The sequence below is a fragment of the Schistocerca americana genome, chromosome 3 (assembly GCF_021461395.2).
Source record: "Schistocerca americana isolate TAMUIC-IGC-003095 chromosome 3, iqSchAmer2.1, whole genome shotgun sequence".
Lineage (NCBI taxonomy): Eukaryota > Metazoa > Arthropoda > Insecta > Orthoptera > Acrididae > Schistocerca > Schistocerca americana.
The window spans coordinates 125,236,087-125,261,200 of NC_060121.1; the positions used below are offsets into that span (position 1 = coordinate 125,236,087).

The 25,114-nt window shown below is 38.9% G+C and overlaps 1 protein-coding gene across 1 annotated transcript; it reads right to left on the bottom strand.

Annotated features, from left to right (window-relative positions):
• Positions 1 to 12,718: 12,718 nt before the first annotated feature.
• On the bottom strand, positions 12,719 to 24,479 carry LOC124605805 (cytochrome b-c1 complex subunit 8). The gene is made up of 3 exons (XM_047137708.1): positions 24,352 to 24,479; positions 19,586 to 19,741; positions 12,719 to 12,884 (listed from the first exon to the last, which is right to left on the bottom strand). Exons 2-3 carry the CDS (start codon positions 19,737 to 19,739, stop codon positions 12,790 to 12,792), a joined length of 249 nt encoding a protein of 82 aa, XP_046993664.1. The 5' UTR covers positions 19,740 to 19,741; positions 24,352 to 24,479; the 3' UTR covers positions 12,719 to 12,789.
• Positions 24,480 to 25,114: the final 635 nt, after the last annotated feature.

Here is a 25,114-nt window from a genome sequence, read left to right on the forward strand (position 1 = left end):
AACATTTTTTTCCCACCAATGCACCAATATTTGATGTCTTAGCAAATTTTCATTGGATGAGTGACTAAAATATCCCATGATCAAACAACATTGTCTGGTGAAAAAAATTGGTTTCACAAGATACTACTTGGGCAGGTACTTGTTTCCAAAATATTCCAAGCAAAGCACAAATGTGTTCAATGCAAATACCAAAGTATTGTGATATAAATGGGCTACTTTAAAATTAAAACCTTTGATGAAATTATAATGATTCATTAATGCTAAATGGGTTTACAGACAGTGTTATTGCTATGTAACTTTGTTGTTGTTGTTGTTGTGGTCTTCAGTCCTAGACTGGTTTGATGCAGCTCTCCATGCTGCTCTATCCTGTGCAAACTTCTTCATCTCCTAGTACCTACTGCAGCCTACATCCTTCTGAATCTGCTTAGTGTATTCATCTATTGGTCTACCTCTACGATTTTTACCCTCCACGCTGCCCTCCAGTACTAAATTGGTGATCCCTTGATGCCTCAGAACATGTCCTACCAACCGATCACTTCTTCTAGTCAAGTTGTGCCACAAACTCCTCTTTTCCCCAATTCTATACAATACCTCCTCATTATTTATGTGACCTACCCATCTAATCTTCAGCATTCTTCTGTAGCACCACATTTCAAAAGCTTCTATTCTCTTCTTGTCTAAACTATTTATCGTCCACGTTGCACTTCCATACATGGCTACACTCCATACAAATACTTTCAGAAACGACTTCGTGACACTTAAATCAATAATTGATGTTAACAAATTTTTCTTCTTCAGAAACGCTTTCCTTGCCATTGCCAGTCTACATTTTATATCCTCTCTACTTCGACCATCATCAGTTATTTTGCTCCCCAAATATCAAAACTCCTTTACTACTTTAAGTGTCTCATTTCCTAATCTAATTCCCTCAGCATCACCTGACTTAATTCGACTACACTCCATTGCCCTCGTTTTGCTTTTGTTGGTGTTCATCTTATACCCTCCTTTCAAGACACTGTCCAGTCCGTTAAACTGCTCTTCCAAGTCCTTTGCTGTCTCTGACACAATTACAATGTCATCGTCAAACTTCAAAGTTTTTATTTCTTCTCCATGGATTTTAATTCCTACTCCAAATTTTTCTTTTGTTTCCTTTACTGCTTGCTCAATATACAGATTGAATAGCATCGGGGAGAGGCTACAACCCTGTCTCACTCCCTTCCCTACCACTGCTTCCCTTTCATGTCCCTCGACTCTTATAACTGCCATCTGGTTTCTGCACAAATTGTAAATAGCCTTTCGCTCCCTGTACTTTACCCCTGCCACCTTCAGAATTTGAAAGAGAGTATTCCAGTCAACATTGTCAAAAGCTTTCTCTAAGTCTACAAATGCTGGAAACGTAGGTTTGTCTTTTCTTAATCTTTCTTCTAAGATAAGTCGTAGGGTCAGTATTGCTTCACGTGTTCCAACATTTCTATGGAATCCAAACTGATCTTCCCCGAGGTCGGCTTCTACCAGTTTTCCCATTCGTCTGTAAAGAATTCGCGTTAGTATTTTGCAGCTGTGACTTATTAAACTGATAGTTCGGTAATTTTAACATCTGTCAACACCTGCTTTCTTTGGGATTGGAATTATTATATCCTTCTTGAAGTCTGAGGGAATTTCCCCTGTCTCATACATCTTGCTCAACAGATGGTAGAGTTTTGTCAGGACTGGCTCTCCCAAGGCTGTCAGTAGTTCTAATGGAATGTTATCTACTCCCGGGGCCTTGTTTCGACTTAGGTCTTTCAGTGCTATGTCAAACTCTTCACGCAGTATCATATCTCCCATTTCATCTTCATCTACATCCTCTTCCATTTCCATAATATTGTCCTCAAGAACACCGCCCTTGTATAGACCCTCTATATACTCCTTCCACCTTTCTGCTTTCCCTTCTTTGCGTAGAACTGGGTTTCCATCTGCTCTTGATATTCATACAAGTGGCTCTCTTTTCTCCAAAGGTCTCTTTAATTTTCCTGTAGGCAGTATCTATCTTACCCATCGCGAGATAAGCCTCTACATCCTTACATTTTTCCTCTAGCCATCCCTGCTTAGCCATTTTGCACTTCCTGTCAATCTCATTTTTGAGACGTTTGTATTCCTTTTTGCCTGCTTCACTTACTGCATTTTTGTATTTTTTCCTTTCATCAATTAAATTCAGTATCTCTTCTGTTACCCAAGGATTTCTACTAGCCCTCGTCTTTTTACCTACTTGATCCTCTGCTGCCTTCACTATTTCATTCCTCAAAGCTACCCATTCATCTTCTACTGTACTTCTTTCCCCCATTCCTGTCAGTTATTCCCTTATGCTCTACGTGATACTCTGTACAACCTCTGGCTCTTTCAGTTTATCCAGGTCCGATTTTCTTAAATACCCACCTTTTTGCAGTTTCTTCAGTTTTAATCTACAGTTCATAACCAATAGATTGTGGTCAGAGTCCACATCTGCCCCTGGAAATGTCTTACAATTTAAAACCTGGTTCCTAAATCTCTGTCTTACCATTATATAATCTATCTGAAACCTTCTAGTATCTCCAGGGTTCTTCCATTTATACAACCTTCTTTCAATATTCTTGAACCAAGTGTTAGCTATAATTAAGTTACGCTCTGTGCAAAATTCTACCAGGCGGCTTCCTCTTTCATTTCTTACCCCCAATCCATATTCACCTACTACGTTGCCTTCTCTCCCTTTTCCTACTACCGAATTCCAGTCACCCATGACTATTAAATTTTCGTCTCCCTTCACTACCCGAATAATTTCTTTTATCTCATCATACATTTCATCAATTGCTTCATCATCTGCAGAGCTAGTTGGCATATAAACTTGTACTACTGTAGTAGACATGGGCTTCGTGTGTATCTTGGCCACAGTAATGCGTTCACTATGCTGTTTGTAGTAGCTTACCCGCACTCCTATTTTTTTATTCATTGTTAAACCTACTCCTGCATTACCCCTATTTGATTTTGTATTTATAACCCTGTATTCATCCTACCAAAAGTCTTGTTCCTCATGCCACCGAACTTCACTAATTCCCACTATATCTAACTCTAACCTATCTATTTCCCTTTTTAAATTTTCTAACCTACCTGCCCAATTAAGGGATCTGACATTCCACGCTCCGATCCGTAGAATGCCAGTTATCTTTCTCCTGATAACGATGTCCTCCTGAGTAGTCCCCACCCGGAGATCCGAATGGGGGACTATTTTACCTGCGGAATATTTTACCCAAGAGGACGCCATCATCATTTAATCATACAGTAAAGCTGCATGCCCTCGGGAAAAATTACGGCTGTAGTTTCCCATTGCTTTCAGCCGTTCGCATGTAACTTTGTATGTATGTTTAAATACAGTGAAGTTTTAGTTTGCATTTAGGCCTATATGCAAAACTTCTGAGGAACTGATCTACTAGTTGGGAACTGAACAGTGTAAATTGAAGTAAATATCGATAAGGGAAAAAAATGTCTTGTCATCTGACAGCTGTAGATTTACAAACAAGAAATGTGTGGAGGGAACAGAGCTTCTCAAAGGTTGGTCATCCGTGATGTGAGGAAAAGGGAGCTACAATAAGCAAGGAATATGGAAATTACTAATCATCCTCAAAACTTCCCTCTACTCTTATCAATAAATGAATGTAAATTCAAAAAAATAATCTGTCAGTTTTATGTTATTTGCATCTTTATATGTCTAAGGCTCCATTTAAGAAATGTTCTGTCTTGTGATAAGATACTAATGAGACATTGAATTAGTTGTAATACCCCTTTCTCATCAGCAAATGGGAAAATTCTGTTTTATATGTGACTAATATCAAATATCATATTGATCATCTGAGGGTCAGACGAGTTGAGAATGAGAATACACAAGATCTCATCACATTAGATTACAATAGGATAACTCGGGCCATACGTACTGGACGTGTCAGTGTCCTGTTACCAAAGTTGTGTAGATATTGACTTTGTGTGGCATTGTGAGTACTTTGAGCCATAGTATGCCGAGTCAACTGCAATGGTCAACACTATGTATTGCGAGGGCAACTGCTCAATACATTGAGTGCTGGATGCTAACATCTACATCTACTTACTATAGAGTGCAAAACCCGCCATCCCCTTTGAATACATCGGCCAACTGCACATGACAATGCAAAAATTAGGAAGGACACAAGAAGACCACACTGAGCTATCAAAGCATGGAAAATGATTACTCAGGCTTTAGTTTGAGCATCTGGTCCTACCCTTGAAAGGGGATTATATGTGAGATGAAATGGAACTCCTGTCATGCCTACCACCATCAAAGGCAAACTTTGTTAACCTTTTCATCTGATAAGGTCTCCTACAGTCGGTGTTGTTATGCTGATGACCAGTAATACTTTGCCATCAAATCAACAACTTGCAACTTGTTACAAATTCTACACAGTATTGTAGATGCTTCACTATTAGCTTCATATTAAGGGCAGAGGTCTTAAGTTGATTACCACGTAAGTAGGAGTCTGTATACATTGTAGTTCTTTCCTAATTATAACAGCATTGTGGACGTTGGCTGGGAACAGTACAATTATAACAGAGAATGTTTGGGTTCACCAATTTATAAACTGGAAAGAGATAAAGTTGTCTGCCTCATGCATTCAGCAGAAATGATACAAGACCAATGTTGTGAAGATACTCCTTGAGGCAGTCATTACTGAAGCTGTGTTCAATTGTGGTTCTGAGGGTCCTCAAACATTGACAGTTGACATACCAGTGACATGTTGGTGGTGAAGGGTGCAGTTATGCATGTGCTCTTTCTGTAGTTATGCATGCATGCTGCCCTTCTTTGTTCCACCCTTTCTAGGCTTAAGATCTAATTCGTAGTAAGAAATCAGGAGCTAGGATTCCACAATAACTAATTTCTGCAACAATGTTTACTTCCTTAGCCAAAACATTTTCCATTTATGCTCGAATGTGCTTTTATCTGAAAAATACCAACCTACTGTTGATAGTAAGGAATAATGTTATCAGCTTCTGTGTGCCATATGAAACTGAGTGGTTCCTACTTGACCTAGATAAATGATTCAGTATAGTAAATGCTGATCTGGAATCTAGTAATATGGTATTCAGTTCCTTGACTTGTTGGTAAATTTGTTGGAGACCACAGAGTGGGCTGTCAGCACTGCTGTTATAGTAATTATGTCAAATAGAAACATAACATGTTTCTTTGCTTTTGGCAATAGAATCCCAATAAACACTTTGGCATCCTTAAACACATACCAAGGCATCAATACATATGTTTGTGAACTGTTCCATTTGGAAAAGTAATTTAATATGATACTCTGGGTGTGTCTAATGTTAAAAATAAAGTGCTATGATACTTCTGGTAAAATACGGTGTAACGGTAGTCGGTATCAAAGTAGTACAACCTCTGGGTAGAAACATATCTACATACGTACTGAATAAGCTGCTGTGTGGTGTGTCATGGTGGCCCCACATTTCTCTAATTTTAAGATAATGGTCGTTATGAGAGATATGTATTGTAGGCAGTAAAATATTGTGAACTCAAGTGGCCATATCAGACTACATTGTGACATCCTAACTGCTACCTACACTTCTGACAATTCATCTTCAATAAAAAGTGACATACTGAGATTTGTTTACTTAGGCAGTGGTATGGAACCAAGTCAGGGGCTTTCTGGAACTCAAGAAACAGGGGATCAGTCTGAGCTCCAGTAATTTCTGCTTTATGAATCTGAAATGAACAGAGCAAGATGTGCTTCACATGATTAATGGTTGCAGAAACCATGTTGGTTCCACAGGCATCTTTCAGTCTCAAGAAAAGTCATTGTACGTAAGCACAGTATACGTTCCATAATTCAGCAAGAAATTTACACATGTCAGGTAGGTCCGTACTTCTGTAGTCAGTTCCTTCATTCATTCATTAGTTCCATAGACTCATTCATAAGTTCCTAGATCCTGTAAAGGAGGACATGGCAGCTAAATGTAATGTAACAAAATAGAAATAACTGATTCTTTGAAAAAAGCTTCTGCATCCTCAGTTAAAACAGCAGAAAACAATCTTTTGTCAGGAGCTTAATACTTTGTTGATCACATTGGTATTTTGTCATGGACAGAAAATCTGGTTGATGCTGTTTGCTGATGACATAGCAGTAGTTACTGAAAGTGAACAGAATCTGAGTCAGATACTGAATGAAATGGAAGATGTGCAGACTGATGGTTATAAACGAGCACAAACAGAAACCTAAGTTATTGGTAATAGTGTGTGCAGGAAGTGTACATGCTGGACAGCTAAATGTTAAATGCGGGAAAAGACACTCGAAGGAATGGGTGAGTTATGCTGTCTCAGCAGTAGAATAGATAAGGATGGCCTATGCACAAAAGACATGGTAAGGCAGACTGCATGGCACTAATGAGAAACACCTATTAACTTCCAAAAGATATAACACTCAGGTGAGAAAAATATTCATGAAAAGTTTTGTCTAAGACATAACTTGATGCGGGTGTGGAACATGGACAAAAATGAAATGATTAGGAGTCTCTGAAAGCTGGTGTTACAGGAGGTTGTTGAAGATCAGGTAGATTGATTGATTAAGAAAAGATGATCTCCTGAAATGATTCAAAGAGAAAAAAACAAGTCTGCTACTCAACATAATGAAATGAAGTGGTAGGATAAAAACAGTAGTTTAAGGTACAGTAAAGGGCAACAATCACAGTGACAGACCAATGCATGTGTACACAATGCAGAATATCAATGATGTAGTGTTCAGCTGTTATGCTGAAAGGAAGAGTGTAACAGGCAAGCAGCAGGAGGGGAGAGCAGCATCAAAACTAACTTTAGGGTTGATGACCAAACCAACTACAAAATTGTCATTTTCAAAAAAAATGGTTACCTGCCTCTGTAAATACAAAGACTTTATAAGGCACTACTACTTGCCGTGCACATCTTCAGTGAACTCTTCAACTTTCCATGTAGTGAACAGAAATTTTCTGTCCTTGGACGTAAATAACAAGGTAATTTGTAAAAGGAGTGGCCAATGAGATATGTTTTTAATTGCCTTTTCAATTGTTACGGATTCCGAATTATTTGCTGTATTGTTAGATGTTAAGCTTGTTGAATAGTTTTCCACCTGTATACATAACTCTATCCTTAACCCTAGTCTGCACGAAAATAATTTTCTGTATTGTATTATGGTTCTGCCATTACAGTTCAGATGAAACTAATTTTTAATATTAACAGAAAACATGAAGTAAATTTACTGGAAGTTGAATGTAAGGATTCCAAAATCCTGAAAGAGACCTCTTTAGATACTTCAGATTTATGTACCCACATGATACAGGGGTTACCTTTTAGATGGCACTACTGAGATGTGATGTGGCAATTGTTTTAAAATTTGTCATTTGGTATTGTTAAAACAATGGCAGCTGACAAATTAGCCAAGTGGATTGTTTGCAATACCATTTAAAGAAAAAGTCTTGTTACAAAACACTGATTTTACCTGAAGGATTTCCTTGGATAGTTTTTAATAAGCCGTAGGTCAACAGCAATGTCTTGAGCCTCTTCGTTTAGCTTTTCATAATCAGTTACCTTCAGAAGAGACTAAGTGCAGTTGGTTTACAGAATTTCATCACAGTGGTGCTTCTGTCACTGGTGGATTTTGTGGAGTTTGACCAAAGCCTGTTGTTCCCAAAAACACTGCTGTGTGCAATATGCTTGAAAAGGATCGGCATGTGACTTACCAAGAGACACTTTAAGAGTCTAAGTTTCCAGCACATGTACAATTGCAGTGCAACAAGTCTAGTTGAATGGCACCTGCACGGTCTACGAAGAAGATTTATTCGCAGGTGTAGCAGTCCAGAATTTCCCTTCTCTCGTTCAGACCACTGAGCTGACTTATGTAGCCAGTTATAGGAGACTTGCAACTTTACATGGGCCTTGAACTGGTGACAGGAATTTGTTTCACTGGAGCGTCACAAGAAATATAGCCAAATCCTTGATAATCTCAAGAAACATCTTGGTAAGAGTTGAACTGTCCTGATGTCTCTTGACTGGGTACACAAATTGATTGGTAAGTCACCAAGAGGTTAAGCCACAGATTGACTATTCATGGGTTACATGGTCTTAAATGCAGTTGTTACACAAGCTGAACAGTCACATGTGGAAATTGCATGTAGCAGTATGTGGTTTTAAATGGTTATATTTTTGGTTCATCTGCTTAATACGAAAATCGTAATCTATTTATGAAAAGAAAGAGACATAAATCTATACCCAGTTTGAATCGGGTTCAGAAAGAAGGCATTTTATTATTTTCCGCTGAATAAAACTGGATTTTCTTTTCCATTGAATTAGCTTGTGATTACTCTTTGTTTTAAACTTTGCACTCGGAACCATAAATGCTAAATCAGAAAAAAATTAAATAGTAGTAGGAATAATAATAATAAATAATATGAAGATAAACAGAATAGATACTGCTATAGTGGTCAATAAGACCAAATAAAATAAATCAGAATATGATTTATTCAGCTTCTGGTGAAAAAAGACCATATATGTACAGTAATTCCAGTGATAAAGTACAGAGGTGAGTCAGTATTTGTGTGTGTGTGTGCATGATAAGTTGGTCTGTAATTATAATCCTGCATTTCATTGAAGGAACAATTATCAACATGATATACTGAAGGCAAACATGTGCTGAGGCAAAAAAACTGTGTGTGGAGTGGCAATGAAGTACACTCCATTACACATCGTATGGTGGCTTGCTGAGCATAGACCTAAACGAAAACAATTTCATTTTTCATTAGGACTGTGGTACTAAGAGTACTTCCACAAATACAGCAGTACTAAGAATACTTCCACAAATACAGCATGGTTCTTGCATAACAGTGTGCAACAGCTGAAGACACTCAGGTTTCCAGATTTACATATGCTGAAAATTTGTGGAACATCTTAGAATCATACACTAACAGCATTCATATTGGAAATAAAAGTCATATAGTGAAGCTGCTTCCAAAATCTGGGGCAAAATATCATCAGTGAAGACACTGAAACTGATAGAATCAAATAATAAACACTCATAAAGTGTATTTATGAAGAACAGACATGATATCTGTTTACTATGGTATAATTTACACTATGTGAATTCGTAAAGTTTTTATGTGCCTACTTCTGTAAGTCGACATATTAATTTTGATTTTCAGCCTTTCCTGTATGTTAATAGTTTCACTGTAATTCATCTCCACACAATCTTCAGTATCCAGTAATTTCACCACACTGATGAAATAATCAAAAGGCTTCACTCCCAAAGTACATAGGCCTACATAAAAAAATAAATCAGAAACATACTGTCGTCATATAACAGCATTAGTAATCTACAGTTAAGAAGAGTTTGTAGTTGATGCATCACTGCCTTGAAATATTCCATGGTTCTTCAAGCAGCAGACTGCACCCACTGTATTTCAGCACTTCAAACTGATACACAGGGAACAAATATGACATGGCACTTTGCATAGCAGGGCATCCGTAAAATACTCTCAGGTCCACTATTGCCTCTTCGCTGCCATCAATGTACTTTACAACTATTTTTAAGACAACTGTCTTCTATTCACAAAATGAATGATACAGCTCGAATGCAATGACTACATTTATTTTGTGTATTTGTCATTGAGTTTCACCAGTTGCGTGTATGCTTTTTGCAGTGAATACAAGGCCAGAATCTCCATTTATCACTCATTATCTGTCTGTCAGTTGATTCTGCACTAGTTTGTGCTTGGTGCTGTCCTCAGACCCTCTGTGTGTCACAGAACTGTGACATCAGGAATGTGTTTAAACACCGAAGAGTCTTATAAGGTACACTTTACAGGAAATGCAGCGAGAAGTTCTTGAGTGTCTCAAAATGCGTGGTCTCATTTCCTGACCCTATTCTGAACCATGACACAAGAAGGAATTTTTCGCACTAAAAATAAATATTGCCAAAGGTGTAAGAAGTGATCGATGAAAATGTTAAGGCTGGCTAGGTGTCCAACAGTGTCGGTAGAATGACACTTCATCCTTTTTTTTTCAACTTATTCATTTTCCACCCAATTGCATTATTGAGTAACAGCATAACCATTGTTACAATAAGAGTGTAAACAAGCTTTTTGGATTACACATATAAAAATGCAACTGTGGCGTTCATAGACTGAGGACTTTTTTTACAACCCTCAACAGTTATGCAAAGAAAGAACTTTTTTCACCTTCACTTTGGAAGGCGCCTTCATTGTCACTCTTTGAGGTGTTGCATTCCTGTGTCTCCTGTTTCATCTTCCAAATTTTGATGTTCCTCTTCCCAAGTATCCAAGCCTTCACTTATTATTCTGCTGTTGATGCAATGGGGCATACCCTTTACCGTGCACATCACGGTGGTTGCAGAGTACAGATGTAGATGTGTTCCCTTTCCTGGCTCTACAGGAAATAACAACAGGAACAGTCTTAAGTGTCAGTATTCAGTTCCGTATTAACTGCTTTGGCCTTAGCATTGTTTTGAACAAATCTTATTTTCCTATTTCTGTTCCTTTTTCATGTCTTCCATCACTTTTGTAATTAAAATATTCTAACTATATAACAAAAATAAGTAAAAATATTACAAACTTAATATAATAGAGATCTGCAGTTTCATCTATCTTTGCTTTTACAGCGTTATCCGTTTGAAACAGAGCTGCAGGGTGTGAGTGTTTTCTAATAGTTGTCAGATTGTACTTGTAGGTGGGTTCCAAAATGCTGTAGGATTGATTTGTGTTTTTCTTTCATTGTGCACTGAATTACCTAGTAACTAATTGGTGCACATTCTTTTAGGTGCAGAATACAGCCATGTATGCAATGTTGTAAGCAATTGTTCTGCTCTTATGTTAACATTTATGTGGTTCATTATTGAAGTGCAACCTTTACATTAGTTCCATATTTCTGCTGAAGTGTTACAGGTGAATTTAGGTTCTATTACGTCCTGATTTTGATATTCTATAAAAATTTATCGGTGTTATAAGTATATAGTTTTTCAGTGTTGTATTATATTATTTATGCCTTATACTAAGCTACACTTCAGACATTCTGTTCTGCAGTCACTATGTGACCACCATATATGTTCTCCTGAAACTGATAACTAATTGGTTATTTGCCAGTGTACATGAGGTGGCCATAATACATGCTGACACAACCACACTGATTTTAGTTAACAGAACCAGTACCTGATTCCCATTCAGTAACTCCACATAAATAGGGCCTTAGACATAAGAGGAGTAAATCAACTATAAATGAAACTTTTTTTTGTATTTGACAAGAAAAAGTACAAGTGTAGCTCATTTTTCCACATAGACCCCAGCTTCCATAACATTTTTCCCAGTGAATAGGTAACTATGATATCCTATCCTTACAGAACAGTCAGTTGTGTCTGCAGACCCTCACACCATCGTCGAATCTTTACTTCTTGAGCAGCTTTGAGCGGGCCAAAGACACAAAGGTCACAGGGAGGTAGGTATGAGCTGTCGGAAAGGTGTTCACCACCAGCCAAGTTGCTCCAACTTCTGTTTGGTTAGTGCTGCCGCATGCGGATGTGCATTGTCTTTACAGATGAATCACTACTCCCATGTCATTTGCAGCGATATGCCTGTCTAACCCAGCTCACATCATCACAGTTGTAAGCACTCTATTATCCAATGTCAGAGCAAAAAGTCTATATTCAACGAGTCATACTGGACTGTAAAAAACAGTTGCCTTGACCTTGCCCACTGTGACTTCCCATTATCATCTACAATTTCAGCAACCATCGAGTGTCAGTCACCCTCAAGAAGTTGAACACAGCAAATGATGATGTCTATGTTATTAGTGCAAGTTCGGCGATCATGGCCATCATTTCTCAACATGCTCAGAACCCTCCATAAATTGCTTCTGCCAAGAAAGCAATCAAGCAAGATCTTGAAATTGTTCAGTAAATTTCCTAAGGATTTTGCCTGGTTTTACAGCTTGTAGATTGAGAAATATGATGATAGTGGTGGTGGTTAGTGTTTAACGTCCCGTCGACAACGAGGTCATTAGAGACGGAGCTCATGCTCGGGTTAGGGAAGGATTGGGAAGGAAATCGGCCGTGCCCTTTCAAAGGAACCATCCCGGCTTTTGCCTGAAGCGATTTAGGGAAATCACGGAAAACCTAAATCAGGATGGCTGGAGACGGGATTGAACCGTCGTCCTCCCGAATGCGATATGATGATAGTGTGCTGCACAATGGAGTTGGGTAACTTATTCAGATGATATGATAATGACAGACGCAAGCAGCCCCACTCCACTGTTTTTCCCATTCCTCATATACCCGCGTAAAACTGACAGGAGTGGGATCTGTTCCATGTCAATATTGCACACACGTGTAGTGCGTTGGTTATATTTGATTCACTCCCATACATTACAAGAAGTAACTGAGTATGATGTGCAGTGTAAAAGTGTGAAATAAGTAGTGACATTAGGAATATAATGTCACAATTTTTTTTGTCAATCCAGTTACAACAATATTATGAGAAGGAAAGTTGCTACTCACCATATAGTGGAGATGCTGAGTCACAGGTAGATACAACAAAAAGACTCACAATTGTGTTGGATTCCATTCTGGATTTTCCATTGTTCAATTACATTATATCATGAAATATTTATTATTTTCACTGTTACAGTGAAAGGAAAAAGTCAGCATTTTAGATTTTTATTGTGCTAATATTTACAAGCTTTATTACAAGTGCCTACAAGTAAAATCATAATTATTCGTCATTTTCAAAGTCAGCTGGGTTCTTCTTCAATGTTTCCAGATGTTTCTTCTCCACAAAGTCATACACCAGATAACCAATGATGAAGGCTGGAAAATAGTTACAAATTTGTAAGAATATATCAAGCATTCAGACGCACACAATGTAAATCCAACAGCAAACTTAAAAATGTGTGTTTATACTTGAGAAACACTTTATAAAGGACAGATATGTACATTTCTCAAGTTCTACATCTACATTTACATCCATACTCCGCAAGCCACCTGACGGTGTGTGGCGGAGGGTACCTTGAGTATCTCTATCGGTTCTCCCTTCTATTCCAGTCTCGTATTGTTCGTGGAAAGAAGGATTGTCAGTATGCCTCTGTGTGGGCTCTAATCTCTCCGATTTTATCCTCATGGTCTCTTCGCGAGATATACGTAGGAGAGAGCAATATACTGCTTGACTCTTCGGTGAAGGTATGTTCTCGAAACTTTGACAAAAGCCCGTACCGAGCTACTGAGCGTCTCTCCTGCAGAGTCTTCCACTGGAGTTTATCTATCATCTCCGTAAAGCTTTCGCGATTACTAAATGATCCTGTAACGAAGCGCGCTGCTCTCCGTTGGATCTTCTCTATATCTTCTATCAACCCTATCTGGTACGGATCCCACACTGCTGAGCAGTATTCAAGCAGTGGGCGAACAAGCGTACTGTAACCTACTTCCTTTGTTTTCGGATTGCATTTCCTTAGGATTCTTCCAATGAATCTCAGTCTGGCATCTGCTTTACCCACGATCAACATTATATGATCATTCCATTTTAAATCAATCCTAATGCGTACTCCCAGATAATTTATGGTATTAACTGCTTCCAGTTGCTGACCTATTTTGTAGCTAAATGATAAAGGATCTACCTTTCTGTGTATTCGCAGCACATTACACTTGTCTACATTGAGATTCAATTGCCATTCCCTGCACCATGCGTCAATTCGCTGCAGCTCCTCCTGCATTTCAGTACAATTTTCCATTGTTACAACCTCTCGATACACCACAGCATCATCCGCAAAAAGCCTCAGTGAACTTCCGATGTCATCCACAAGGTCATTTATGTATATTGTGAATAGCAACGGTCCTATGACACTCCCCTGCGGCACACCTGAAATCACTCTTACTTCGGAAGACTTCTCTCCATTGAGAATGACATGCCGCGTTTTGTTATCTAGGAACTCCTCAATCCAATCACACAATTGGTCTGATAGTCCATATGCTCTTACTTTGTTCATTAAACCACTGTGGGGAACTGTATCGAACGCCTTGCGGAAGTCAAGAAACACGGCATCTACTTGTGAACCCGTGTCTATGGCCCTCTGAGTCTCGTGGACGAATAGCGCGAGCTGGGTTTCACATGACCATCTTTTTCGAAACCCATGCTGATTCCTACAGAGTAGATTTCTTGTCACCAGAAAAGTCATTATACTCGAACACAATACGTGTTCCAAAATTCTACAACTGATCGACGTTAGAGATATAGGTCTATAGTTCTGCACATCTGCTCGACGTCCCTTCTTGAAAACGGGGATGACCTGTGCCCTTTTCCAATCCTTTGGAACGCTACGCTCTTCTAGAGACCTACGGTACACCGCTGCAAGAACGGGGGCAAGTTCCTTTGCGTACTCTGTGTAAAATTGAACTGGTATCCCATCAGGTCCAGAGGCCTTTCCTCTTTTGAGCGATTTTAATTGTTTCTCTATCCCTCTGTCGTCTATTTCGATATCTACCATTTTGTCATCTGTGCGACAATCTAGAGAAGGAACTACAGTGCAATCTTCCTCTGTGAAACAACTTTGGAAAAAGACATTTAGTATTTCGGTCTTTAGTCTGTCATCCTTTGTTTCAGTACCATTTTGGTCACAGAGTGTCTGGACATTTTGTTTTGACCCACCTACCGCTTTGACATAAGACCAAAATTTCTTAGGATTTTCTGCCAAGTCAGTACATAGAACTTTACCTTCGAATTCATTGAATGCCTCTCGCATAGCCCTCCTCACACTACATTTCGCTTCGCGTAATTTTTGTTTGTCTGCAAGGCTTTGGCTATGTTTATGTTTGCTGTGAAGTTCCCTTTGCTTCCGCAGCAGTTTTCTAACTCGGTTGTTGTACCACGGTGGCTCTTTTCCATCTCTTACGATCTTGCTTGGCACATACTCATCTAACGCATTATGTACGACGGTTTTGAACTTTGTCCACTGATCCTCAACACTATCTGTACTTGAGACAAAACTTTTGTGTTGAGCCAACAGGTACTCTGAAATCTGCTTTTTGTCACTTTTTCTAAACAGAAAAATCTTCCTACCCTTTTTAATATTCCTATTTACGGCTGAAATCATCGATGCCGTAACCGCTTTATGATCGCCGATTCCCTGTTCTGCGTTAACTTTTTCAAATAGTTCGGGTCTGTTTGTCACCAGAAGGTCTAATATGTTATCGCCACGAGTCGGTTCTCTGTTTAACTGCTCAAGGTAGTTTTCAGATAAAGCACTTAAAAAAATTTCACTGGATTCTTTGTCCCTGCCACCCGTTATGAACGTCTGAGTCTCCCAGTCTATATCCGGCAAATTAAAATCTCCACCCAGAACTATAACATGGTGGGGAAATCTACTCGAAATATTTTCCAAATTATCCTTCAGGTGCTCAGCCACAACAGCTGCTGAGCCAGGGGGCCTATAGAGACATCCAATTACCATGTCTGAGCCTGCTTTAACCGTGACCTTCACCCAAATCATTTCACATTTCGGATCTCCGTCAATTTCCTTCGATACTATTGCACTTCTTATCGCTATAAACACGCCTCCCACTTCACTGTCCAGCCTGTCTCTGCGGTATACATTCCAATCTGAGTTTAGGATTTCATTACTGTTTACGTCTGGTTTCAGCCAACTTTCTGTCCCTAGTACTATATGGGCGTTGTGACCGTTTATTAATGAGAGCAGTTCTGGGACCTTTCTGTAAACGCTCCTGCAGTTTACTATTAGCACATTAATATTGTTATTCCCTGTTGCATTTTGCCTACTCCTACCTTGCCGCGTCTCAGGAGGCGTCTTGTCGGGCCTAGGGAGGGAAGTATCTAACCTAAAAAACCCCCATGTGCATTCCACACGTACTACGCTACCCTTGTAGCCGCTTCCGGTGTGTAGTGCACGCCTGACCTATTCAGGGGGACCCTACATTTCTCCACCCGATAGCGGAGGTCGAGAAATTTGCACCCCAGATCTCCGCAGAATCGTCTGAGCCTCTGGTTTAAGCCTTCCACTCGGCTCCAAACCAAAGGACCGCGATCGGTTCTGGGAACAATACTACAAATAGTTAGCTCTGCTTCCACCCCGCGAGCGAGGCTTTCCGCCTTCACCAATTCCGCCAACCGCCTGTACGAACTGAGGATGACCTCTGAACCCAGATGGCAGGAGTCATTGGTGCCGACACGAGCAACAATTTGCAGTCGGGTGCACCCAGTGCTCTCTATCGCCGCCGGTAGGGCCTCCTCCACATCTCGGATGAGACCCCCCGGCAAGCAGACAGAGTGAACACTGGCCTTCTTCCCCGACCTTCCCGCTATTTCCCTAAGGGGCTCCATCACCCGCCTAACGTTGGAGCTCCCAATAACTAATAAACCCCTCTGCTTACAAATGAAACAACAGAAATTATTTCATGTGTGTTTCAGTGAGGTACAGTTTCAGCTTAACTAATTGTGCTTATGATGATGGTGAGAGAGAGAGACACAAGGATATCTATAAACTTTATACTTAACGTAGGTCTCTCATCTACAAGTTTGCGAAAGTAATTACCAAGTTACCTGTCTTCTTTCTTATAAGGTTTATATACTTACTGTTACACTTCAATAAAATTTTAAAGTATCATAATCAGTGCTTCCTTAACTAGGATATTATTTTCATGACATTTATGTATGAATTAGTCCAAAAAACATAAAAAAACATTTGCACTTAAATGTAATTGTTTCACAAAGTTGCTTGCCTTATTTACTGAATATTTGCATGATTGGTTACATCGGTAATTATTATTATTATTATTATTATTACTGGTTAAGGAAAAGTTCTTGATATAGTATACTTAAAGTAAGTTGTAAGTGAAATTGTTTTCTGTTGAAGTGGTAATACTGAAGCCACAGGAATAGCTCCATAACGTATAATCTTTGAGGTCATGTGTTTGGCAGAACACTTGGTTGTTCTGCAAGAAGAATACTGAAACTGTTAATAAAATATTAAAAGTCTGAGTCAAATTCGGCAGTATTTCATTCAATAACATACATAGAGACCTAAAACCTGGAAACAATATTGCAAGCAATAATACCATGCATCCTAGATTAAAACTGTGCCTATAAATACATCAATAAGGAATAGATCACGAGCATAAGTAAAACAGAAGCATTTTTTTAATTACAACAATTTATAATTCATGGACATTTTAATAATTTTCTTTTATTTGTTGTCAATGTTTGACAAAATATACACAGAAGATACTTGTGAGATTTACTATCTAAAATAATTGTACTAAATTGCAATTTTCAGCTTGGTAAGATTAGAGGTTGGTTCAAAATTGCAGCAAACAAACAACTGACTTTAAATACGAGGTTCTCCTGACCAAGCAAACTATCTGAAAAGTTTAAAATCGGATTCATCGCTAATATGGTTACACATCTTTCATTAGGTTATCTCATCAATTTTATTTTCTTGGGATCCATCTTCCCCTATCCACTGTTAGCCTCCACTGGACAATCAAATACACTTTTTTTTGCAGTTAAAATCATGCACTTTATAACTAGCTTAGTTTGGAAAGTTTTACAGAACATACTTGTTTGCAAAATCAGGTTTAAAATACTGCATTTTTTATCTTTTTACAAGATTTACTTAATTTACTTATTTACTTAGTTAATTTAGTATTGGAAAAAGGTATACAAATGAATCTTTCTACTTGAGAACCTTGTTTAGTTAGGTTACAACATGCCAAGTTTTACATTTGTCACTCACACCTGTAGTCCCCGAGGTATGAGAAGCCAAACTTATAAATTTTTTTAAGAGCTGATTTTGCCAAAAATTTTCTGGCTGCAAATGACAAGACTTTTTATGTTATTTTTAAGAGAAAGCTTACAGTTGTACAAGATGACCAAATTTCAAGTGTTTCAACAAAATATTGCCTGATTTAAGTGTCAGGAAGTCATTTCTGAAAGTATTTGTATGGAGTGTAGCCATGTATGGAAGTGAAACATGGACGATAAATAGTTTGGACAAGAAGAGAATAGAAGCTTTCGAAATGTGGTACTACAGAAGAATGCTGAAGATTAGATGGGTAGATCACATAACTAATGAGGAGGTATTGAATAGAATTGGGGAGAAGAGGAGTTTGTGGCACAACATGAAAAGAAGAAGGGACTGGTTGGTAGGACATGTTCTGAGGCATCAAGGGATCACAAATTTAGCATTGGAGGGCAGTGTGGAGGGTAAAAATCATAGAGGGAGACCAAGAGATGAATACACTAAGCAGATTCAGAAGGACGTAGGTTGCAGTAAGTACTGGGAGATAGAGTAGCATGGAGAGCTGCATCAAACCAGTCTCAGGAGTGAAGACCACACACAACAACAACAACATTGTCTGATACATAATGGCTCAAAGTCACCGAAAAATCATGCCCGGCCTGTGCAACGCTGTGCATGGAGGCAAACAATAGCCTTTATCTTGGCCAGTATTGTTTCAACAAATGTTAAACTCTGCCAACCATTATCAGGGAGATGTGGGAAAGTTCACATAAAATTTCACCAAAATCCGTGATGGTCAAGCAGTACGGGCTAGGTAAACCACCCTTACACAACATTAATAGGTTTCATGTTCAAAACATCATGAAGGGTCATGACGGTCTGACTGTCCGCCAATCTTTCATTTTCAAATCAGAACTGTGGAGGCCTGTTTCTAAAAATCAAACAATAGGAAATCCAGGATGGAATGTAACAATATTATGAAAAGGAAAGTTGGTACTCACCATGCAGCAGTGGTGCTGAGTCACAGATATGCACAACAAAAAGACTGTTTACACACACGACTGCAGTCTACGGCTACAGGTGCCTTAGACTACAGTCATGTATGCAGGAGTTGCATTGCGTGTGTGTGTGTGTGTGTGTGTGTGTGTGTGTGTGTGTGTGTGTGTGTGTGTGTGTGTGGTTTTTTTTTTGCCTATTTTTGATGAAGGGCTTACTGGCCGAAAGCTTTACCTGGAAAAGTCTTTTTGTTGTGCCTATCTGCAACTCAGCACCTCTGCAATATGGTGACTAGCAACTTTCCTCTTTCTAAAAATAAATATTCCTCTAGCACTTGCCTGGATTAACATATTATAATTATGCAAATCTAGGAATTTCATTTTTGCTCCCAGAACATAACTTCACGAATTGTTGTTATGCATACTAACAAAAAAACTGATAAAATTTATGCTTCCCAAATATAATGGTCATAACTGAAGTCACTATTTTGTTGAATATTTTTGTATCTTCATTTAGTTCAAACAGAATGTTGCTATGGTTGATGAAGTTTACAGCAAAGAAAAGCTGTTGAATGTCTACACTGGTGAACCCAGTTGTCCATTAGTTGGACAACGTTTCCTTCTCTGTATATTACTGCTAAATAATAACAAATCTCGCACAACTGCTGTGAATATATATTCATTTAAACCAGACCATTCTTGTTGCCAAATGTTAAGTATTCAGAGAGTTGCTAGAACTGTAGTAATAGGTAACTCAAGATGTACTTACGTGGTGCAACTCTGAAGATGTTATCTCGTATCCTGTTAAAAAGGTTGGGCAGCCCACCACTTAAAATTCCAGCAAATGCTCGCTGTTCAAAGGGTGACAGCCTATAATGTATGATTCCACGCACCTTTGCTAATTCACCAAAGTGCTTCCCCATGTCTAAAAAAGAGAAATTATGACAACAAACAAATTATGTGCAAGGGAAAGAAATTACAAACTACCCGGTCAAAAATATGCCTATTATTAACGTTAATATGGATGTGTGCCCACCCTTTGTCATCATAGATGATCTCTGGTGTGGCACTTTCCATTAGCTGTGAATGTCTTTGAAGGAACGGCAGTCCAGTCTTCCTAAAGAGCCAAAACCAGAGAAGATAGTGGTGTTGAATGCTGGAGTCTGGAGCTAAGTCGGTGTATCTAAGTCATCCCAAAGTTGTTCCATTGCTTTCAGGTTGGGACTCTGGGCAGGTGAGTCAATTGCAGGAAGATTATTGTCCACAAACCAACACCTCACAAATGCTGCTTTATGATATGTTGCATTGCCATGATGATACAACCACCAATCGTTGTCTCTGAACTGTTCCTCTACAGTATGGAGTATACAATTACTGCAAAATGTTTTCATTTCTGCGTGAACTTAGCATTCCGTTAAGTGCAATAAGGGGACCACACCCAAACCATGAAAAACATACCCATGCCATAACACCTCCTCAATATTTCACTGTTAATAGTAAACGTAACGGCAGGTGATGTTCTACAGGCATTCGCCAAACCCAGTTTCTTAGATCAGGTTGCCACAGGGTATGGTACAATTCACCATCACAAGTCACTTTACATCTACATCTGTACTGGGCAAGTCACCATGCAGTGTGTGTGTGTGTGTGTGTGTGTGTGTGTGTGTGTGTGTGTGTGTGTGTGTGTGTGTGTGTGGCAGAGGGTACTTTGTGTACCACTGTCACTTTCCCCCTTTCCTGTTCCTGTCATGACCGATTTGTGGGAAGAACGATTGTCAGTAATCCTCTCTGGGTGGCTTCTGATATCTATTTTTTTCTTCATGGTCTTTTCACAAGATATACATGGGATGAAGCAATATATTTGTTTCACTCTTCTAGGAACATATGCCCTCAGAACTTGAACAATAAACCACCCTGTGATCGAGAATGTCTCAGTTGTAGCATCTGCCACTGGAGTTAACTGATCATCTCTCTCACACTATCACACTTACTAAATGAACGTGTAACAAAATGTGCCATTCTTCTTTGGATCTTCTGTTTCTTTTACCAGCTCTATCTGTAATGGATCCCACACTGACAAGCAAGATTCCAATTGACCACTGTCCAGTGGTGTCGCTCTTGCACCCAGTTCTAGTGTCTCTTAGCATGGATTAAACAAAAGTGTGGCTTATGAGGAGCCTACTGTACTCCATTCTTTTTAGCTCTCTATGCACACTCGTTGTGCCAGATGGACTGCTGGTAGCAATCTGGAACATACGTAATTTTTTCCAATGATATTGTGCAATTCTTTACAAGCATCCTCTGCAATGCCTGAGTGTCACAGCAGCTGTGGTTGTTCCTTTGCATTTGCATTTCACAATCATATCACAAACAGTTAACTTGGGAAGCTTTAGAAGGATTGAAATGACCCTGACAAATCTATTTTTAGGGGACACCCAAAGACTAGACTGCAAGCCAAGTCACTGAGCTCTTATGATGGGAGGAACCTGCTGTTAATGTTCCTCCACTGGCAACCCCCCCCCCCCCCCTCCGCGCGTGCCCCTCATTTCACAGAACAAACCACCTCTCATAACATCTAGTGGCCAATTCCAGATTAGACAGGGGTGTCGAGATACTTTTTTTATGATAGTGTATGTCCTAGAACAGACACCATGCATATTTAAACACTATTTCAGCTATACATTGTTTCCTCATCACTTTTCAGTTCAATGGTAGAAAACTTCAACATGGGAAAATGCAGTCACTATATAAGATATATCCTGTTGAAAGCAATAAAAATACTATCATTCTGATTTTGCTCCAAGAACAAGAAGACTAGGAGTTAGGTACAGTTTTTGTAGTGAGTGAGCGAAAATAGAAGGGAGGGACTGCATGAATACAACCACAAAGGCTTCTTTTTTATGGAGAAGAGAGTGGGTCTAAGAGTGTATTATGAAGGTTGAATTATGGAATGTTGCAAGAGGAAGCTTTGTTTTTCAGATAGCACTTCTGTTTGGGATTTTAAGTAACAACACTGACAGAGGTGACCAGTTACCAGAGTACAGGTCTGCACATGGTAAAGGAAAGTAACACTGCTCCCCAACCCTGAGGCTTATGGTAGCAAGTACCCCAGAAATTTAGTGGCAGTGGAAGATTTATCCAATTCTCCCAAAAATCTCCACATTTTCTCCACATCTATGCACTGTCTTTTGTAACCTCCTTTGCACTAATTTCTCCTCCCTTCCCGTTGGCTAACATTGCTGACTTTACTCTTTATTGCAATTTGTCTCTGTATATGACTCTATAATAAAGGTATTTGCATGCTATTCATTATTTTAACTATATGGGTATTTTGTTCAATTTTTGGAAGTACAAATTTATAAAAATCAATCTTAAGATTTGTGTGATGCTAGACCCCCCCCCCCCCCCTGAAATCTTGGTGTGGTTATAGACTGATCTGTGGCAGAGGCCAAGGTCTACGTTAGGCTTAAATTTGACAAAGATGTGAGCTGGTGAGACCATGAACGTAAATGCCAAATAAATGTTGTAATAGACTGACCTACAGCACAGTCTAATATTTTCGTCCCCAACACAAACACACTTTTTATCATAAAAATAAACTACAAGGTAAATTTAGAAACTCTATATCACATAATGGACAAGTATCTGATGAGCATTTTGATGCATATTTTGCAAAAATATATATAAACTACTACAAATACAAGAAAGGTTCACTAAATGATTTTCACTGTGGTTAACACCCCTGAATAACATACTGCCATGTACTGGAACATGTGATGTATTGCATACAGAGCTCTGTTAGTCACCTTCAAATGCAATGTTTTAACCCATCTTAAATTAATACAGTAGCACCATCAGGAAAATGGAAATGATAGGACACAGACAGAAAAATGACGTATTGCAGGTGCTGAAGCTCTCTCCACACCAAGTATCTCCCTGTAGCAGCCTCTGTGCTGTATGGATCTTGCTTCATGTGCCTACCCTCTAGTCCACTGGCATTAAAGGAGAGGGTGAGAATCTATTCAACGCTGCCTCATAATGTAGCCATAAGTACCAGAGTGATTGAACCTAGACACAACATTAATGTAATTCAAAATATCATTTGCCTGTTTATGCACATTGCCTATGATGGAAAAAAGGCAGTAAATTTACCAGTCAACTGAATCTAACAATATGTGGCGTGTCTTTGTACCATAATGTAATGATGAAGCACGTGTGTGCTCAAACTGCAAGGGGGAAAAGACACTATTAATCTTGGTATATTTGTCAGAAGCACGCATGGAACACAATGGTATTACACTGCCTCCACCCTCCCTTCTTTCTGCCATACCTTACCATTGCTGGCCACAATCTTTGGTATCTTCACCACATTAAATTGTAACAGACAAGGCAAGAAGCCACACCCATTGGACACCAATTCACTTTTTTGGTAATAAATCAGTCAATAAAAGTAAGTGCACATTAGTAATATACATGCTGCCCTACAATCACTTTCTGTACTGTACTATTTAAGCCTCACTGAAAATATCCAGCATCTAGTGCTGGATCTTATTTGCTAATTGCTTTGGTCCATCAAATATCAATAACATGAAAATTCACATTTGGAACATCACACGTTTGTTTAGGATGCATTTACATTGGGTGTTCCGTTACCATAAATGGTAATACAAATAAAATTGTGTATGAGAGCATCAGACTTCTGATACAGTACTCTAGTGATACGAAATTATGCTGATACTACACTGTTTAGGTGTATTACATGGATTCAATTCTGTTTTGATAAGCTAAACTTTCATTTTAATAATTTCAGCAAACAAGACATTACTGAAACGTTTTCGTTAGTAACAGTCAAATGTGGACAAAGTGTTGGCAGGTATTATATGTTTATATTTTTCAGCAGTGTTATATAATGTCTTTCAGAGTTCACATTTTCTCAGAAGTGTAACATAAAAGTTTCCATATTTCCATTGTATCATTACCACACTTCTTGCCCAGATTGTAAGCTTTTTATAGAGTAGGTGCATGTACAAATTATACACACAGCGAGGTGGCTAAGCCAGTCTTAATGAATTGCACTAGCTTTTGGGAGACCTGTTACCTGTACAGACATCTTTACTTGGGTTTTCCAAGTTAATATGATGAATACTGGGAGGATTCCATATACAAGGCCCTAGCCGTCTTCCTGCCCTATCCTTGCTAATTTATAAACGAATATATTTGTGCAATGTTTCTGACACGTCCTAGCACATATACTGTTGTGCGGAATAAATAAATCAAAATAAAATAAACACGTTTGCGCTGACAAAGCACTCGACAGCAATCTGTCTGTTCTACATTTTCCTTGAGCGAATAAAAACAATAATAAAGTAATTACAAAATAAAAAATACTGGGACTGGGGATGCCAGACTATCTGAAACTGAAAGATATATGCGTTATTACATTTGTGACCTTAATTGTCCTTAATCAAATTACCAATGTTCGTCATAAAGTTCCACGGTAGTATCTTTCAATCGCATAATTCAATAACAACTTACCTATTTATGATCTTCTACCCTTTCACAACCTTCAGCAGAACATCCAGTACGGCGTAATATGATCGAGACTGGCTACCGATCGACTAGCGATATATCTGATCGGATATGATCGCACACAAGACGGAAAGCAAAGTAATTTATTTAATTAATTAATTTATTTATCCATTAGTAGACAATAAATATTGTATGGATGTTGTCCAAAAGTACATGTAAATTTGTTGTTGTTGTTGTGGTCTTCAGTCCTGAGACTGGTTTGATGCAGCTCTCCATGCTACTCTATCCTGTGCAAGCTTCTTCATCTCCCAGTACCTACTGCAATCTACATCCTTCTGAATCTGCTTAGTGTATTCATCTCATGGTCTCCCTCTACGATTTTTACCCTCCACGCTGCCCTCCAATACTAAATTGGTGATCCCTTGATGCCTCAGAACATGTCCTACCAACCGATCTCGTCTTCTGGTCAAGTTGTGCCACAAACTTTTCTTCTCCCCAATCCTGTTCAATACTTCCTCATTAGTTATGTGATCTACCCATCTAATCTTCAGCATTCTTCTGTAGCACCACATTTCGAATGCTTCTATTCTCTTGTCCAAACTATTTATCGTCCATGTTTCACTTCCATACATGGCTACACTCCATACAAATACTTTCAGAAATGACTTCCTGACACTTAAATCTATACTCGATGTTAACAAATTTCTCTTCTTCAGAAAAGCTTTCCTTGCCATTGCCAGTCTACATTTTATATCCTCTCTACTTCGAC

Bases quoted from the DNA above. Each gene is read 5' to 3' on its own strand.
- LOC124605805 (XM_047137708.1), bottom strand. From the start codon at position 19,739: ATGGGGAAGCACTTTGGTGAATTAGCAAAGGTGCGTGGAATCATACAT. The intron at 12,885-19,585 runs GTAAGTACATCT...ACTATTTTCCAG, and splicing joins CATCTTCAGAGTTGCACCAC to CCTTCATCATTGGTTATCTG.